The following is a 20657-nucleotide window of genomic DNA, read 5'->3' on the forward strand; positions in this document are numbered from 1 at the left end:
TTTCTCTCTTTTCCTTCCCTCTTCCTTTCTCTTCCCTTTCCCTCCCTCCCTCCCTTCTTTCTAGCCAGCCTTCCTTCCTTCCTTCCTTCCTTTTTTTCTTTCTCAGACTCTCACTCTGTTGCTCAGGCTGGAGTGCAGCAATGCAATCAGTGTTCACTGCAGCCTCTGCCTTGAGCTCCTGGACTCCAGCAAACCTCCCACCTTACTCCCTGAGTAGCTGGGACTACAGGCATGCACCACAACACTCAGCTAATTTTTTGTAGAGATGGGGTCTTGCCATGTTGCCCAGGCTGGTCTTGAACTTATGGGCTCAAGCGATCCCCCTGCTTTGCCCTCCCAAAGTTCTGGGATTACAGACTTGAGTCACTGCACCCAGCTACAACTGACATTTCATAGTGAGACCCAGACTCAGCCAACACTCCTGTTATCAAGGCCAGTAACCTTTCCCATTATCCTTTATAACTGAAACATCAATCAGCACCTTGGTTAGTCAAATTATTCATTTTCTTCTAAAACTGTGTATCTATTCAAGAAACACGGGGACACCTCCTTTTTAGGGGTCTTTATTCAGATTCCCTGCAGGATTACTGCAGATTTATGAACTGGAAAAGGTTAAGGTAAAACTTTACTAATAACAATGAGTGTGGTAGGGTGGAAATGGGGGTGTTTAGATTATACAAGACCTGTAATAACATAAAAGTTACAATAAAAATCACTCCAGCAGTGTTTCCATCCCAGTGGCCAACATCTGAGCATAGTCATCAGAGGCGGTTTGTAGGCAAACAGAATTGTCCTAAGGGACAAATCCCCAACAGGAAAGAACACACCACAAACACTCCTGCCTAAGTTCCCATAGTAACGGAGGATGGCTTCGGTATACGCTGATTTACATAAAGCTGCATGTTCTTAGACTATTTATTGCTAAGTGTTCAATAGTACAATACACTGTAAGATACAACTGAGATTTTATGAATAAAATGAAAGTGCTAATCATGCTTTGCAGTGTTTTAGAAACATACAAATCTTTTGTGTCAGATTATCTGCTGTACTGAAAAGGCAAATCAATCTTTGATTTCTGAGAACCTGTTTTGTAGAACATAAAGATGTTAAACTGCCTCCAACACTAATATCCTAACTAGCAAATGATGCCTTCCTGGAGCTAAGAGGTGCTCTGATGAAAATCTTTGGAGGGCTCAAGCCTCCTTAGAAAGCCCGTCAATTAAGTCTTATCTCTTACATTCTGTTTGCCTCACAGCAAATTTCCCTAAGTCAAGGAGGAGCATCCAGAATCATTCTGTTGTCTTCCTTCTACTTCTAAGCATTGGAAGGAACCTTTAACAAATGTTGTTGTTAAGTGATACTGACGTGGTTTAAAAAATGGGGATGAGCACTTATACCTCCGTAAATTGCAGATTACATTTTCCTGCTTCCTTCTTCATTACGTTTTTCTCTGTTGGATTTACAGACTCTGGCCTGTAGAGGTTACGGTATATACCAGGTATAGATTGATTGCTACAGGAGAAAATGTAAGATAAAGGAAAATAAACTCGTCTGTCTTTCAGTGCACCTTCGGAGGGAGTGAATTAGATAACTCGGTTTTTACTGCACTGTGTTAGATGAAATAACCCCTAATGTGAAGGGGAATGTCCACCTGAGATGTTTGTGGTGTCTTGCACTGTCGTTGGTCTGCAATCTAACTTAACTTTCTGAAGATAGATAGCAGCAGCACTGAAAGAAGCACTTCTTAACACAAAATATGATTCTAAACACATATTTTCAGCATTGCTTTTAAACTGAGTAACAAAATAGGATGAACATCAAGGCCTCTCACCTGCACCTAATAGGGTCTTTACTGAGTTATTTCTAACATATCTTAGTTACCACTTACCTATTAATTTTCCAAAAATTTACCTTTATGACACTTCCCACCTTGCAAACTATAAACGCTTCCCAGAAATTCCAGAATAGGGCCCTCCAAAACGAATGTTGGCCCTGCCAGCCCTGAAGTGAGAGCCTCTGCTCAGGCTTCCGAGGACACATTGTGCTTGTTCTCACCTCGGTTGCTGTTAGCCACTGCTTCCTTCCAAACTCCTTTTCCCATCCTCTCCTTCTATTTGAAATCAGCCCAGAATTATACACTCTTTTTCCTACCAAGTCAAAAAAAGGCCTAGAAAGGTTGTTTTACACCCACAAAACTAGTGATTGCGCCTTCTGATCCGACTTCTCATCAGCGATTCCTCTGCTAACTTAGACTCCTTCCTTAGCTCAGGGCAGGGAGCCTCTATGAGCATCTGAGCCCCGTTATTCTAAGTGTGATCCGGGCACAGCACATTGGCATCACCCGGGAGCTTGTTAGAAAGAATTTCAGGACGCACACAGACATGACTGAGTCAGAGTCTGCATTTTAAAAGCTACCCAGGTGCATGACAGTTTGAGTCTTGTTGCTCTAGAAGACTGCTGTCTACGAGCACCCCACTCCCATGCCATCTGTGTTCCATGAAAGACTGGGTTCCAAGGCTCCAACCGGGAGGGTGGGCTTTTGCCAGGCACTCCAGTAAGTAGAAATAGAGGGAACTGTCCTGTCTAGGGAACCACAAAAGAAAAGAAACACACAGATGAGTCTGTGTCAAAGTCCCTGAAAAGTACCAAGGACCCCAGAGAATCCCAAACGGTCAACAAGGCCAAAGGTCAGAGGAAGTTCACAGCAGATCAGCCTTAGTTTGGACGTGAATGGAGCAGGAGTGACTGGGAGTCATGGTCAGCAGAATCACAGGGACAGGGGAGAACTGGACCATGCTGAATCCAGTCCACACCTGAGTGCAAGGTGCTCGCCTTTTCTTTCTAACGGTAGTTCCCAAACTTCAGCAGGGCTGCTTCAAACACAGATGGCTGAACTTAGGCTGGAGTTTCTCATTCACTGGATATGAGGTGGGGCTGAAGAATATGCGTTCTTTTTTTTTTTTTTGATATGGAGTCTCACTCTGTGGCTCAGGCTGGAGTGCAGTGGTGCGATCTCGGCTCACTGCAACCTCTGCCTCCCAGGTTCAAGCAATTCCCTGCTTCGGCCTCCCAAGTAGCTGGGACTACAGGTCCCTGCCACCAAGGCCAGCCAATTTTTGTATTTTTAGTAGAGACAGGGTTTTACCGTCTTGGCCAGGCTGGTCTTGAACTCCTGACCTCATGATCTACCCACCTCAGCCTCCCAAAGTGCTGGGATTACAGGCATGAGCCACCATGCCCGGCCAAGAATATGCATTTTTAACAAGTTCCCAGGTAATGCTGTTGGTCTGGGGACTGCACTTGACAACCACTGGCTTAAAAGAACCATTCATGTTATCATTTGAAAAAGGATAAGACTTGTAGGACCACACAGGGAGGGTCGCATCCTTTGTGGTGTGTAATTACAAGATGGCTTAGTCAATTCCATTTCTCATGTGCATGGTCTGCTTTGGCAACTTGATCAATAAAGTCTCTGCAACTCAAGGTCATGGTAAGCTATTGACTTGAGGGAAGGTTTTCTTCTTCTTGCTCCTGAAGGAGCAGAATGACTGGTGGAAAGGAAGACGTAGGAAGCTGCTCATCGCAATGCTTCTGTTGCAGAGTGTACCACCAAAATCAAGCCGAGGATCGTTGGAGGAACTGCGTCTGTTCGTGGCGAGTGGCCATGGCAGGTGACTCTGCACATCACCTTACCCACTCAGAGACACCTGTGTGGAGGCTCCATCATTGGAAACCAATGGGTATTAACAGCTGCTCACTGTTTCTATGGGTCAGTACCATGCCTGTTTTTACTAGTTCAGCATCTTCACATATTTATAAAAACTATTACTGGCATTTTAGGAAATAAACACTTTAACCAATTAAATTGTCTTATTCGCAAAATTAATTAATTCCTTCAGTGGAAAAAAGACAGAAAGGAAGAGCCCGTCATGGTCTACCAGCATCAGAACAGGAGCAGGTACATGGCTGCTTCACTGCATGTGATTCCACTTCCCATTTAAGCGTATCCGCACCATGAGGGGTCTTCATGTCTTTCCCTGCAAGAGCATACCTCTTTCTGCACACTGCATATATATTGGCAGAAAATATTAGTAACATTTGTGTTCAAGTGTGCCTGGAACTAAACTCACAGAGAATTTACCATTCTCAATCTAATTTCTAATATATGTGTGTGTGTGTGTGTGTGCGTGCATGTGTGCGTGTGTGTGTGTGTGTGCGTGCATGTGTGTGTATTGGAGTGTGGAATGAGTACTCATTCATTTTTTGTGTATAACGTATTTTCTTTATAGGGTGAATTTTTTTAATCCCGAAAGATCTTAGGATAAAATCACTGTTATCCACCTGAATGCCCATCACTGGCAGAACATACTAGTAACAGTTAAATAGTCACACACTTAAAAATGTTTGGGGTTGGTTTTAGTAAAGGAAATTTCTTTCCCTCTGCTGTTTGCTCCTTAGGGTGGAGTCACCTAAGATTTTGCGTGTCTACAGTGGCATTTTAAATCAATCTGAAATAAAAGAGGATACATCTTTCTTTGGAGTTCAAGAAATAATAATACACGATCAATATAAAATGGCAGAAAGTGGGTATGATATTGCCTTGTTGAAACTGGAAACAACAATGAATTACACAGGTACGGAGAATTTTATTTGGAACGTTGTCTCCAGTAGTGAACTGGATAAAATGTATAACGCTACTAGACTTACAGCCTGGCCCTGCCAATCTCTCTGTGCATTATCATCATGAAAGGGAGAGGCCTGGGACACTAGCCATTCATTCTGCTAAGGCTGACATGCTTTCCTGGTTATTGGAACTTACCTGGGGACTGTGGGTGAAGAGATGTGTTTTCCTCAGGCTTCTCCAGGTGCGTAGAATGACATCATTTCATAATACATTGGAAGAGTAAAGATAAGGTAGTCGAAAGATAGTTCAGTAAAGATAGTTTATGGCTGAAGGATGAAGGTCAGGACAATTAAGCAACTTGTGCAGGACCAGGAGCTGAGTTGGATGGAGGCGTCACTGGGGAGGGTGAGGCTTGTCTTTCTCTTGTCCTTTCACCCTGGCATGGGTGAGATATGCTGAACCTCAGGGAGAAGAGTATATGACAACAAGGCAAAAAAACCGAGTATAATAAATACATAAAACGCAAATGATGGACAGTGAAAGAAGAGAGGCTCTTCTGGAAAAGAGGATATATTTGGCTTCTGATATTTAAACCGTGACTTTTTAAATTTAGATTCTCAACGACCCATATGCCTGCCTTCAAAAGGAGATAGACATGTCATATACACTGATTGCTGGGTGACTGGATGGGGGTACAGAAAATTAAGAGGTAAAAATGATGTTTTTATATGTGCTCAGTCCTAAAAATTAAGAATGTAGTCTTTTCTGCCCTATCAAGTCATGTAGCTGAAGTGCAACTCAAGTCACATTATTCAATTGCAGGAAGAGGATTAACAGAGATGGAGAGGCAGAAATCACCCAAGCGAGGCTGATGCCTCATCTGTTTGATTGGAAATTTTAAATATGACTAAGCCTCTTTAAAGACTAATTATATTTAATGAAGTTTAATGTGAAGCCTAGCACTTTTCAGTAAATGTTCTAGCCTGCTATCCAATTACTTTCTCTGGGAAGTCATTTCAGTTAGAGGCGTAATTAATTTTTGGACTTAATTAACATTAACAAAATGGTACATACAATAGTGGGAATAACATCTTCTTCATACTTGTAATTATAAAAGGTCTGTGAAATAAACCTAACATTTTTTCTTTCTAGATTTTTATATAGCCATGTTTTTTTTTTTTTTTTGAGACATCGTCTAGCTCTGTCACCCAGGCTGGAGTGCAGTGGCACGATCTGAGCTCACTGCAACCTCAGCCTCCCAGGTTCAAGCAATTCTCCTGCCTCAGCCTCCCAAGTAGCTGTGACTACAGGCCTGCGCCAACACAGCGGCCATGATTTTTATTTTAAATATATGCGGCTGGGCGTGGTGGCTCATGCCTGTAATCTCAGCACTTTGGGAGGCCGAGGCGGGTAGATCACCTGTGTCAGGAGTTCAAGACCAGCCTGGCTAACATGCTGAAACCCTGTCTCTTCAGAAATACAAAAATTAGCCGGGTATGATGGCAGGTGCCTGTAATCCCAGCTACTCGGGAGGCTGAGTTGGGAGAATTGCTTGAACCTGGGAGACAGAGGTTGCAGTGAGCCAAGGTTGCACCATTGCACTCCAGCCTAGGTGACAGAGTGAGACTCCATCTCTCTTTCTCTCTCATATATATACATATATATATGTGTGTGTGTGTGTGTATATACACACACACACACACACACATGCATATATGTATTATAATATGGTTATTTCACAAACAAACCAAAATTTTTTTTTCAGACAAAATACAAAATACTCTCCAGAAAGCCAAGATACCCTTAGTGGCCAATGAAGAGTGCCAAAGGAGATACAGAGGACATAAAATAACCCATAAGATGATCTGCGCGGGCTACCGGGAAGGAGGGAAGGACGCTTGCAAGGTAACAGAGTGTTCTTAGCCAACGGAATATTTGCAAATTGAAATGCTTAATGTATTTTAAAAAGAAGCCTTCTGCCAGTGAGCAGGGAACACAGTGTGTTCATTTGACTTAGACTGAAATCTGAAACGAGGAGACTGGATGAACGCAAGCACCCAGGCTCTTTGCGGTATATTAAAGGGCCAAGACAACATTTTAGGCAAAATCGGCCTGAGTAAGATGTACGGAAGACAGGAAGCGTCTGAGTTGATCTTGTGCCTTTTCTTGCCTCTCCTTGTTCTAGGGAGATTCGGGCGGCCCCCTGTCCTGCAAACATGACGAGGTGTGGCACCTGGTAGGCATCACAAGCTGGGGCGAAGGCTGCGCTCAGAGGGAGCGGCCAGGCATTTACACCAACGTGGTCGAGTACGTGGACTGGATTCTGGAGAAAACTCAAGCAGCGTGAACGTGTTCCCAGGGGCCATTTGAGTCCATGGAGCACAAGGATTTGCTGGGAGAGGGTGCTGATGTCACTGAGGAAGGCTGTGCCAGCCTGCTTCCTCCACAGTAACACCCGGAAGGGGCTCGGTGTTTGCAGGGAAATGCCAAAAGGAAACCAACTGCCACGAGCTGTCCTTTCCAAAACTGCCGCTCCGCACTCACGTAGCTTGTTTCAGCATGCGGCCTCCTTGTTTTTGATCGCACTTCTATGGAGCCCAGGAATTACCATAAAGCACTATTTCCGAAGATTAATATATAGAGAGGTATACCAGAAAATAGCCAAGTAGTGGCAGCAGGGACCCGATAGAAGAACTGATCAAAGAAGCCACCATAAATAGATTTGGTCAATGGGAAATGAACACGGGAAGAAAGGAGAACAGAGACAGTCGTCATCATTTTGCAGAATCTACACGCTGCCTGTGTGAACACATGTCTTTTGTAAAGAAAGAATTTGATTGCATTTAATGGAAGATTTTCAGAATAGTCAGGAATTCTTATCATTTCCGTTTTAAAATATATATTTTTTTAAAAATCAGTTTGGGTAGACAGAAGAGTGAATGTGAAGACACCAGAATTTCTGCATGGAAGAGGATTATGAGCAGCAATTTACTTGGAAGTGGTGCCTTAGGACCAATTCTGAAGATACCCTTTCCTGAAAAATGATTTGTGATGGACTGTATATTTATTTCAAATATTTTGGGAAGGGGAGGCTGATGTGGATGGGGAAGCATGGTCAAGCTCCCTAAGACAAGCTGCTACGGTGACTGTGGGCTCCCAAAGGCCAGACCATGTGTTTATTTCACAAACCCCGACAGACTGCATCCATACTACAGAGAAAAAGCAATTTGGGAACAAATGGATGGTTACAGTCAAGTCTTCAGCAAGCAGCTCCCTGTATTCTAAGTACTGAGATTTTTCTGTTTAGTGCAACTATTTATCTGATTATTGTTGTGAGCTATCCAATAACCTAGAATTTGAACCGTCACCACATAGCTTTCAACCTGTGCCAACAATTCATCCAATGTAAAAAAACATTTTTTTTTTTTTGAGATGAAGTCTCACTCCGTTGCTTAAGATGGAGTGCAGTGGCACAATCTCAGCTCACTGCAACCTCCACCTCCCGGGTTCAAGCAATTCTCCTGCCTCAGCCTTCCAAGTAGCTGAGAACACAGGCACCCACCACCATGCCTGGCTAATTTTTGTGTTTTTAGTAGAGACAGGGTTTCACTGTGTTGGCCAGGCTGGTCTTGAACTCCTGACCTTGTGATCTGCTCACCTTCAGCCTCCCAAAGTGCTAGGATTACAGGCGTGAGCCACTGTGCTGGCCGTGAAAAATATTTATTGAACACAGTTATGCAATAGCATCATGGAGCGCAAACAGATATGTTCTGGCTTCATGAAGCGTATACCCTAGTTAACATGAACAACAAAATAAAATCGTCACACAAAATCTACACGTTCAAGCTGAAATTAGCGGCTGCACCAGATTCCATGAGATGAGAAAGGAAGAAGGACATTCTTCACCAAGTTCAAAGACTGGGACACAAGAGAATTTGGCATGAGGAAGAGAAAATAAAAGCAACCACAAACAAATGAAAAACCCGAAAGAGCAAAATGACGGTTGGGCATAACGGGGCATATCAGATCCAAAATGCTGATTGCTTCGAACGAAACTCGAATTGAAAATCAGAGTGCCTTCAAGACAATACGCTCTTATTAACATTACCTTATTACCTTAGTAGACTGGAAGCAACGCTGGACGCAAAAAAGGGTTTGGATGTAATTTTTGATAAGAAGAAATCTCTCTGTAAAGTCTTTCCTGGGAAGCTTATTAATTGGGAAAAACATGTATTTTTGATTTTAGTGTTTTACTTTGTATAATGTCTTAATTTTTGAAGAGCTAGTATATTCCTACGATTCATTAATGGAAATACTATGATATATAAAATGTACAAGAGAAGATCTCGTCTTCTGTAGAGGAAGAATGCACATTCTACACATGGTGTAGCACCTTCTCACTCCCATTCTGCCTGGGCTCATTTCTGGTTGACTGTCTATGGATGTTTCTGATGGGTACAGAGAGAGCTTCCTCTATCTGGGGGTATTTCTGATGCTTACAGAAGGCCTCTGTCCACGAGGGAAGCCCGGTGTTTGCAGCGAGAATTCCACACTTCATTTAACCAGTCCCCGTGGAAGGACACTCAGGTTGTTTTCAATCTTTCCCTCTTTCACACATACGCAGGAAAATTTGTAGGATAAAGTCCAGATGTAGAATTGCTGAAGGCAAAACAAGATGAAAACAGCAGATGCGTCTGTAATGTTGACTATTGCCAAATTCCTCTTCGAAAATTGGTAGCAATTGTCTCTCCCGCTAGCAATGTAAGAGAGGGCCATGATCCAGCTACCTAACACCACACTTAGGAGCTTTTCACCATCTGAGAGGTGAAAAAAGGTCTCTCACTGTAGTTTATTTTGCAGTTCTCTTACTATGACAAATTAATATAAATGTCATTATTTTAACTTGGTGCATACGACCACCAAATTATTCACCGCTTCAGTTTTTACTTAAATACGAATTTGGTAGATATCTCATAGACAAAAATAGAGTATGCTCCTTGCATTCAGGTAAACACAGTAAGAATTCTTGCCACAGGAACAAAACAAACATTCCAGAACTTATGTTGTTCAGCCTCGGAGTGGCCCAGTGTCACAGACACACCGGCTGCCCAGCCTTCTCCCTGTGTGTTATGGACATAAATCTGGGGTGCAAGTGGCCTCATCTCCGGTTCCAGGGGTGGATCCTGATTCACACACATTCCCCTGATGGAATCCCACCCTTGTTGCCCTAGGAATTGGCTCCTGGTGGTACAGGCCAAGGCAGTGGGCACCTGCCTTCACCCCCACAGTGACAGGCTAAGTCAGCAACCTGGGCAAAGGTTAAGAATTTGGATGTCCTGTCAGAGTAAATGCTTTCTCCTTCCCCTCCACATGAACGAGGAAGTGCTGGCCTTGGGGGTGGTGGCACTAATGATGAGAAGCCAGCCAAGGCCACTGATGCCCGGATAGTGTCTGAGGTTCGTGCCAGCTCTGGGCTTTCCTCTTCCCTGGCAACGGCCCCTTTCATGTGCAAGCTGGCACGCAGTGGGTTTTTATGACCTTCAGTGGAAGCATCCTGTGCACCAGGACTTGGGCTACTGATCACAACCCCGATCCAACAAAATGCAATTGACATTCACTAGGCATGCGTTGCCATGCTATTCTATGGGACACAGTTTTGGTTTTTTTCCAATTTTGAAAGTTGGAAGTTTTCTGGAGTAGTTTTGATCCTAAACCCTCAGAGAAAGGGTGTCTGGGAGTCCCTCCAGGGCTGCCTCACTTTCTGACATGAGCGGTGCTCGTGGCCAGCCGGCAATGACGCCACACTTGTGATGAACGCTGTGGTTCTCACCGGCGGTACCCAGGGCACCAGGAGGAGGCCATCACTCTAAAGAGGGAAACTCAACTTTGGAATGAGAACCATACATTTAATAAAGCCTTCTGAAATCATAAACTGACACTATGCCTGGCCCACTTAGGGCCTTAGATGTTGTCCTGCCTCATGAGAGTGTCCCCCATTTGGCTCAGGGGCATGTCTGCATCTCGCCTGCTCAGGTCTCCTTCTCCCATCGTCACCCTTTGTTCTGTGATTTTCTGCTTCCATCACCAGCCTCCATCAGAATGGGTCTTTCCCTTTGCTCGTGCGACAGGATTTTCAACATTCTGGCCGACAGTGTCCCAGAGCTCACATGTAGAGAATTTCCCGACGGCACGGAGGCTCCCGCAGCAGTTAACGTGGGGTCAGGGCAATCTTCTCTTTGAACGTCCTTTCCACAAGATGTCTGTGAGACAAACTGTCACCCAGGACGGCTTCCCTTTGTCCAGGTAGAGGTGGTGGCCACAGCATCACTGCTTCCCAGCGTGCATTGTGAGCCCACCCCGACTCTCCGACCTGCTTCTCACGTGTTGTATACACGCGTGATCATTCATCACGGCAGGCCAGGCTTCCTTTAGGAGAATATTCCTTCCTTTTCCAAGGCAATGTCATGAACCAAAAATAACCATTTAGAGCAATTCTTCAATTAGGAATGTCCGTGTGTGTGTGTGTGTGTGTGTGTGTGTGTGTGTGTGTGTGTGTGACAGAATGAAAATGAAAATGACCACTTCTGATGCCTATAACACTTGCACCCTCCAGCTTCACTGCCTCTAGGGCCCCTGGGTTTCCTCATCTTCAGATGCTGCGTTACTTTCCTGTGGATTCTGTACATATTACCACAGCCCACCAGGGTGGCTGAATAGCACAGACGTGTCCCCATGGCCCTGGAGGCTGTAACGCTGGAACCGCGGTGTCGGCAGGGGGCCCTGCCTCACCTCTTCCTCGATCCTCAGCTGCCTCCTTCTCCACTTGGCCCTCTCCCACATTCCTTCTCCTTTCTCATAAGGAAATGAGTAATATTGGTTAAGAGCCCGAACTGCTGTATGCAGCGTGTTCTGTATGCGGCACATGGCATACAGCTTACTGGCATTTCCCATTCAAGTCTAGCTTGCAGAGAAGAGACTCTATTCTAAACGCCTCCCACAGTAACTGGCACAAGATAGTATTTAACAAACGAGTTTCCTCTCTGTTGCCCTTGCTACCAGGCAATTGTCTTACAAATGTTAACAGGGTACGCTAGACTCACTGATGGAGAGAACTGTTCGCGTGTTTGACTTACCTCATCTACCCAGAGAGGCGTCAAAATTTATCTTATATGTATGGATGCAGCTTTTCTGCTGCACCCAGCACTCTCCAGGAAACATGGGCGCACTGTGTAACCACCAGTAACTTTCAAAGGACAATGCTGTGCACAGGTGGAAATTTTCACGCCCTGTGATGACTGTGTGGATCCCTTCAATGCTCAGACACTGTCAAAACGGCAGTCAGAATGGCTCCCATGAGCTTGGATGGGAAGGCACCTTAAACAATACAGACCAGAAAAACTTTGTCATTCCATGGAAAACACCATCAAACACAGCACAGAAGTATGGGTTTTGGGGTTTTTTTGGTAAGTTTCTGCTGCCACCATTTGAAATAATTATCTGCACTATTAGAACTGGAAAGTAGTAAAGAAAAAATCAAGACAAAAAGTGATTTCCTCAGAAACGTTTATGTAATTGAGCAAATTAATATTTTATCATAGTGAGCCTTCATCTCAAAACAACCACCAAAAAAATAAAAATAAAAATGTCTTGTAAAGAGAGTTGCTACCCCTGCAGATCAGAGTAACATGACAAGTTCAAAGTTGCTCCGGTCAAATCTACTGCTTAGATTTTTGGCTTTGACCAAAGTCCTCATAGTAGGAAGTAACGGGACCAGTGGAAGATGCTGTTTGGTACGTTAATTGTTGGAGACCATAAGCTGTTAGACCTGAAAGAGACTTTAGCCATCATTCCACAGAAATGAAGCTCTGGATAGGGATGTGTCCTCTCCCAGCTCACACGGCCAGTTAGGGCGGACACTGAGCCCAGAAAATGTGGGTCTTCTGAGCCTCAGTTCTTTAGGGGCCGGTTTAAATGTGAAGGGAGGTTGGGTAGTAGAGTTCGTGGAATAGCAGTTCTTCTGTCAGGCCTCTGCCTCTTTGCTGCTACTTATGTATGAGAAAGAATCATGTTTCTGAGACACCACGCTTATCACTGAAAGGCACTTTTTGTTGTGTTGCTGTCGGTCTGCCCTCACCACTGACAGCGAAGGGAGGCTGCCACCCTCAGAGCCAGGTCCTGTGGTTCTCCTTCCTGCTTCCTCTGACCCCCAGCAGCTTCCAGCACGGTATCTAGGAATAGTGAATGTGGACATATTAACAATTATGTGAATGTGAAGCCTAATGAACAAACCCACAGAAGGCATGATCATAAGAACGTCACTTATGTCATTATCATTTAATTCCATCCAAAAAGAGTTAAAATGGACATTCTACAGTTAAGTGAACAGCCTGTTAAATGAATCACATTGACATAAAATGTAGCAGGTCCAACCAGCAGTGATTGCTATAGTTAATAATATATTGATTAATAAGAATAAGAACTAGAATACAGATGAGACTATCAGCATACTCAGGCCTCCCGGGATCCTGCTGTGCGCTGTGCACCATGCGGTGGGCTGTCCTTCTCACCAGCACTGTGAAAGTAAGATATTACTATTATTCCCTTTACAGCAGTCCACGTGACTGTGTTTCACAGGTGGAAAAGACAAGACCAATCTGCTAGTGAGATTTTCAACCCAAGTCTCCGTTCCCCCACTAGGTGGCACTTTTTACCTCTCTTTGTTCCATTTCTGAATCACAGCAGATGGGCAGAACCACTTAATTTATACTATGTTTAAACAAATCCTATGTATATACAATATCTGGGAACATTAAATCAAATAAACTGCTTCCATTCAATTACGCTTTCCTTTTCAAATATAACTGTTGTAAATATCTGGTCCCTGGACGGTAGGTTCGCCCTTCCACCAGATGCTCTGGGCCATCTCTGGGCCCTTGCTCCTGCACTGACCGCTCAGCTTGAGCCCCACGGCCAGGTCCAGGGGCACGGCGTTCTGTGGGGCTCCTGGCTGCTTGGGCCCTCTGCGGCTTCCTCTGCACTGCTGCTGCCTTCCCCGCAGCCCCACCCCTGCTCACTCAGCTCCTTCACCTCTTCCCTCATGAACTGGGGACAGCATCTCCACTCTTGAGCCCACAATGCCTTGTTAAGGCTGTGTTGTATTTTTAAAGCAAACAAACATAAACATTTGAAAACTGAAGGCTTAGTGATAACAAAAATAAATAAATCTACCCACTACCCCCCACACATTACAACACACACACAACACAAGCACATATAAAACATGCATTCACACACATGAAACACACAGAACACAACATACACATACACACATGAAACGTGAACACAAAACAACACACACACGAAACACACACACAAAACACATGAAACAAAACACAACACATACACATACATGAAACACAAAACACAACACACATATATGAAACAAAAAACACACAAATGAAACACACAGAAAACAGCACACACACGAAACACACAGAAAACAGCACACACACGAAACACAACACACACATATACACATGAAACACACAGAAAACACAACACACACACACATAACCACAAGTGAAACATGCACACAAAACACAACACACGTGAAATACATAAACAGACATAAAACACACATGAAAGACACGAAACACACACACATACACACACATGAAACACACAGAAAACAACACACATGTGAAACATGCACACAAAACACAGCACACACATGAAATACACACAAAAACATAAACACACATGAAAGACACATGAAACACACACACACAGGAAGCACACGCGCACACACACCGTGAAGTGGAGATGGACACGCTCACTCCCAGACCCCAGCTCCCCTGGGCCCCACGGGTCACCTGCAGATTCTGTGCGGCGAAGCTTGCACCATTTTGTGACTGCGACACTGGAAGCGTCCCAGGGACAAGCTTCGGTCGGCATTGGGCCGTCCCCTTCCTGGGCACAGAAGGACAGCTGAGGTTCGAACCCGCCCTGACAGGGGCGCAGCGTCTCATCAGTCGGCCAGCTGGCCAGCGGCTTGCAGGAAGAAGGCTGAACAGGAGGAGCCAGCCCGTGCTCCCCAGAGGGCGCCGTGCTCCCCAGAGGGCGCCGCGCTCCCGCGAGCAGAACGGAGCCAACATTCACACAGAAGTGTTATTTTGGAACGAAGTTGTGTCCAGGAGCTCCCTTTTAAAGTCACCCTAAGCATACCGGTTGCTACACAGCGCAGAATTAAAAGATGCAAATATCAAAAACACTCGAAACTCAGAGACAAGCCAGTGAAATTCACTGTCCTACCCATTATCCAATTTATCCAACAGTCATCATTACAACTGACATCTAGGCCCGAAAGTGCCGGTTTTCATGACCTGTAGAGTGGGCAGAGGATAGGGTGCAGGCAGGGGTGTCTGGAGGCATAGAGGCCTCCGCCTGGGCATTAACAAGGTGACTGCAGAAATCAGACAGCTGCATTTGGGGGCATTGATATCTTTTATCTGCACGTTAGACTTAGTCTTATGAGGAACAAAACTGAGATGAGACTCCTAACTGATGTTCAGTTTCACTGCCAGCACGTCTCACCCATGCCAGGAAACACCCTGCGTTCCTGCGGCCAGACCCAGGCAAGCTCGCCCCCCAAAGCCTGGGGATGCGCAGAGGCCAAGGAAGGAGGCTGCCAATCCAGCAGAGAGGCCAAGGGAAGAGGCTGCCAATCCAGACGCTCAGAAAGGAGCACTGAACAGGGACTCCCAAACAGATGTGATGTCTGATGGTGGAGACGGTGGATTCCCGCAGCTGTCCTCCAGAAAGCACTGTTTCTATAGAGCAAGCTTTCCGAAGACTGGCGCACCAGACCCTTTTGCGAAACTGCTGACCAGTGGGGAGGTTAAATAAGCGTCTTTACAGGGGTTGTCTATGCCACAGGTATTGTTTCTGAGGAACTACTTGGTGTGCAGGGGTCAAACACTCACTTCAAGATGGCCTTACTCTTGCCAGGCACTGATCTCACCACTGAGAAAATCCTCAAAGGCCACTTTCTGGTGCACACATGAAAGGTCTCTTCTCTTCAGTTGAATCAAAACATTTGAAATTGGCTGTGATTGTTTTCAAATCTGTTCAGGTCAGTTTTAACTGTTATTGTAAAGAAATAATTTATTTATAATTACATAAGCCCCAACCTGAAAGAATTCCCAATAACCAAAGCTGGAATAATTTGAGTGACAAAGAATAATCTAGTGTTGGATTATATCTAAGAATAAAAAATAAATATCCATGAGTTCATACTCATACAAAATTATTGAATGAAGAAAATAATGAGACAGAAATCTCCCATACAGGATTCCAAGTAACTTACACCATTACTCTTCTCTCAAGGAAGTGGAGCTTAACTCTCTACCCCTTGCTTGGGGAATTGCTTCCCAAGAGTAGAGCATGCATAGGAGTGAAAATGTAATTTACAGAGGAGACACAGGCTAGCTGATGGGTGAACATCATCAGTGATAAGTCCTGTTGACAATACGCACTGTTTAAACAACAGATGTATTGATATATAATTCACCTACACCCAAACTTCCATTTAAAATTACGATTTGGTGACTCTTAGTATATTCTCAGAGTAGTGTGATCATTAATCTAATTTTCTAACATCTTCATCACTCCCCAAAAAAGCCTCACACCTATTAACAGTCATTTACCCATCTATCCCAGCCCTAGGCAATCACTACTCTACTTTTGGTCTTTATAGATTTGCCTTTTCTGAACATTTTATGTAAACGCAATCATACAACGCGGAGCCTTTTGTGACCTGTTTCTTTCACCCTGCTTTCAAGGAGCAACCGTATTGTAAAGCCTGTATGTCATTCCTTTTTATTGCCATATAATAAAAAGGAATTGCTGTTGTATAATTATACACATTTTATTTATCCATTCATCAGATGGCAACGTGGGTTTTCTCAGTTTTTGGCCGTCAGAAATAATGCTGCTGTAAGTATTCATGCACGAGTTTTTGTGTGGACACGTGTTTACCTTTCTGTTGAGTATATACCCAGGAGTGGAATTTCTGGGTCATATGGGAACACTGTGTTTAACATTTGGAAGAAGGATGTTTTTGAAAGCAGCTGCACCATTTTACATTTCCATCAGCAATGTCTGAGGGCTCCAGTTTCACCACGTCCTTGCTAACATGGATTATTCTCTGCCTCTGAATCTACGCTTTTCCCCACCACCTAAGGAATCAGCCAATGATGGCTTCTGAATCAAATCTTGCCAGCTGTCTGTCTTTGCAAATAAAGTTTTATTGGAGCACAGCCATAACCATTCATTGACACATCATGTATGGTTGCTTTTGCTCTATAACAACAGAGTTGAGTAATTGAAAGGAAGATCCTATGGCTCACAAAGCCTAAAATATTTACTACCTGGTGCGTTCCCAGAAAAGTGCTCTGATCCCAGCACTGTGCTATACAGACTTTCATTATAATCGTATGCACCTCAAAGCCATTTTGAAAACAAATCATGCCACTGATTAAATGTGCCTAGAAGAGTGTGTAGCACACACATAGACACGTGTGTGTGTGTGTATATATATATATAACATATATATGCATAAATGTGTGTGTGTGCATCAAGGTCCTTTTTCTGACAATCTGCCTGTGCATAATTAGTTGTATCCTAAATTGTTTCTCTATTTTGCTCTTAGAGGTTAGTCTGCTTTCCTTTCTCATTGTGGGTCTCATCTGAGCCCCACGCAGCTTTTCCATCACTAACACACAGAAAGGTCTGCCTAGGTTGTAAAGGATGAGGTAATGGTCCACACTGGACGAAGAAAGGAAAGGCTGATTTCTAGACAGTGAGACCGCTTTTTGGCAGAGCCAGTGACCTGACCAGAATGAAATGACACTGTGAGTTTTCATCCCAGCAAAGGAGAAAGAAATCCAATTTAAAACCAGCTTTGACTAGATTTCACTGCAAAACTGAAGATGATATTGAGCTAAATAATCCAAATTCTTATTGAGAACATAGAGAATGTGAGGGCTTTCACCTTCTACTGTCAGGAGCCTGGTGATGTGATTTCAGCTGCTCCACGTTCCCCTTGCTTCCAGCCTCCCACGTGGCCAGCCTGGAAAGCAGTCAGCACCTCCACACCCCACCCAGATCTCACCTGCTATGCACGGGTGGCACAGGAGAGGTCCCCAGCACATCATTTTTGGTCCATCAGAAAAAGAACATTAGAGAAGACTCTCAATACTGCTCATGTTAGAATAGAGCCAGCTTCTTTTCTATTAAAAAAAAAATGATTGTCCAACTCGCTTGAGATTTGTCAGAGACGCAGAGGAGGGGCTTTTGTCGTTGCAAGGGTAATACCTTTCCGTTTGTTTTTCTTCGCGGAGTTTTCTCCAGCCCTGCCACTGAACACTACACACCCCGCCCCAGCCCTGCCCTATGCAATGCAGCAGTGCTCCAGGGTTGCTGGTGCTCCTGCAGGGTCTGCAGTCACACAGGTCTCTCTGCAGGAGGCGTAGGGTCCTTGTGCGTCTCAGCCGTGTTCTTCTCCCAGTAATTGACCAAATGCAGAAGTGAAAACAATGCATTTCAATATTTGTCGAATCACCCTGTTTGCTAGCCCACCCTTTCATTTTCAATTTGTTTTTACACAAATTTGATACCTGTGACGTGTAGGGTACAGAGCTAGGTTCTGAGAGGCAAACAATAAAGAGAAAGCACTCCTGTTCCTGGTGAGTAGTATTCTCTAATGAGACAGTGGAATGAGGACAGAAAGAAATTCACAAATAATTGTAATACAAGCAGAGTCACGTTGCTCCCAACTCTGTCCACGGAAGGGTTGCTGGGTTCTCAAGGGCCTCTAGCTGGGTCGTGGGATGTTACTGGAATAGACATGCACCATTCATTCATTCATTCAGTCATTCATTTGCTCACTCCTATCCTCACCTGCTTCTGCCGCAGCCAAGTCAAATCTCCCTCTTTCTCTTAAAAAGTGTCGCACTGCTTCAGCCTCTGGGGCACAGCACTTGTCATTTCTTCTGCCTACCCCTTTATGATCAGATCCACCTGCTAATATCTTTTAACTGAGTCATCAGTCACCTCCTCCGCGAAACCACCACAAGCTTCCTCGGGACGACACCCTTCTTCCGTGCTGCATTGCTGCCTGGCCCGTGCCTCCATGCAGAACTTGCCACACAGCATTATGGCCAGAGGCTTGTGTGTCCCAGTAACCCTAAGTTCATTGTTCTACCAACTCCCTGCACTTAACACAGTGTTTGGCTCCCTATAAAGACTTAATCGAGGTTTGCTGATTATTGCATACAAGAATTGATTCAAAAGTCTGCAGCATCAAATATTAATGCAACCAAAGCAGTAAGATCTTGGCTATTTTGCAGAGTCCATAGCTCTGAGAGCCAGGGAGGAACAACATACACTGAATTTCTGTGTATTTTATTTGTTTTATGTATTGATGCAGGTGTGTACATGCTCCAGAGAATAGTAGGGTATAAGATTAGACACACCCTCAGCTAGACCATAGGAAGCTAACTATCAGCCAGGCGATTCTGGGGTAAATGTATACGGCCTTTGATTTAGAGACTTCTAGAAATTCATTTGGCACTCCATAGACTAGACATTAGCACCAACTCTCAACAATTTATCTTATCTCAGACAACATTGCTTTAATTACATCTAGAATGGCATTGTCCAGTAGAACCTTCTGCAGTTATGGAAATATGATTTAATTGTGCCATTCAATGTCACTAGCCTCATGTGTCAGCTGAACACTTGTAAAGTGACTACTGCAACCAAGGAACTGAATTTGATTTAATTGAATTCAAATGTAAATGGCCTCTCATGTCTAGCTGCTCTTGAGTTCTAGAGGTTTGGGCATAGAATACCATCCTATCTGTGTACACTAAACTTCGTGATTGTGGGTGCTTGTGATGGAATAAGCTGGGCCCTGCAAATACAAATTATTTTTGACATGGAGGTAGCATGTGATTAAGTGCATTGATGGTGGTTAGGGCTGCATTAAAACTTTTAGAGGCACCGAAACCCTCATGACCACTCCCTGCCCCCATGCTGTGTAACATTAAGTAGATTTTTAAAATTTTACACACACACACGCACACACACACAGTCACGTTTAACAACATCCTGTAAAGTATAACAAAGTCCTATAAAGTTTTAGATTTTCCTGTGTTTTAGCTTTTTCCATTTCAATGCATTTTAAACTTATCAAATACAAAATTCTCTAAGAGGCGAGGTGTTCCTGCTTTGCTAGTGCTCAAATCACCTGTGCCTGCCAGGCTAGACTGGCACTCTGGCACTGATGCTGCTCAAGGCAGAGCAGGGAGCTGTGAAGAGAAATTCACTAGACCGGGAAAGACTCCATCTGAAAATGTCTCCGGGGCTGGGAGTGGAGCGATGAAGGGGGTAATAGAAAGCCAAGGTTCTGATTAAAATGGAAGTGATTTTTAGAGAGGCGAATACAAACATCCATTTACCATCTCTTGAATGCACACAACTCCAAGGAACCATAGTTGTTCTCTCAAGTGGATTTCTTGTCTGCCAAAACTTTTTTTGGACAAACTTGACACGGAAGCCTGCCACAGAAATGAGAGGCAGACAGGATGCTGGGGAGGGCTGGAAGGGAGCTGCAGCTTCTTGCATGTTCCTGGGAGCAGAGGCCCTTTGAGGAGATACATTTCAAACCAGTGAAATTCAGTACTTGTTCGATAACAAATCCAGAAAGTTCCCCGAGTCAGCTATGGCAGGGCTCGGCTTAGATGGAGGTACTTGTGGCTTCAGTGCTAAGTGGACCTCCTGCTGCACTCAAGCCTTCAGCACTGCAGTGTTTCAGCCCGAGACTGGCCTGGGCAGTGTCTATCTGGGGCCCGAGGAGCCCACCCCATTAGGCCAGCATGCAATCCTGGGGAAAAGTTAAAAAGAGCTCAGCAGCCGTCACAGCCCAGCATAAACCACAGCTTCAATTCTGCGCAAGATGTGATGGGAATGA

General features: G+C 44.4%; 1 protein-coding gene across 2 annotated transcripts in view; it reads left to right on the top strand.

Annotated features, from left to right (window-relative positions):
• Window positions 1–8038, top strand: part of F11 (coagulation factor XI) — a 22980-nt gene extending 14942 nt beyond the window's left edge. The window contains exons 11-15 of one of the 2 annotated variants that reach the window (XM_032298873.1): window positions 3601–3769; window positions 4459–4634; window positions 5238–5333; window positions 6390–6529; window positions 6810–8038. In XM_032298873.1, the coding sequence (XP_032154764.1) occupies window positions 3601–3769; window positions 4459–4634; window positions 5238–5333; window positions 6390–6529; window positions 6810–6971 (743 nt within the window). In that variant the 3' untranslated portion in view covers window positions 6972–8038. The remainder of the gene's footprint in view (window positions 1–3600; window positions 3770–4458; window positions 4635–5237; window positions 5334–6389; window positions 6530–6809) is intronic. The other variant, XM_032298874.1, reaches the window with a different exon arrangement.
• Window positions 8039–20657: the final 12619 nt, after the last annotated feature.

The sequence above is a fragment of the Sapajus apella genome, unplaced genomic scaffold (assembly GCF_009761245.1).
Source record: "Sapajus apella isolate SASKATOON/1434 unplaced genomic scaffold, GSC_monkey_1.0 scaffold39, whole genome shotgun sequence".
NCBI classification, from domain to species: domain Eukaryota; kingdom Metazoa; phylum Chordata; class Mammalia; order Primates; family Cebidae; genus Sapajus; species Sapajus apella.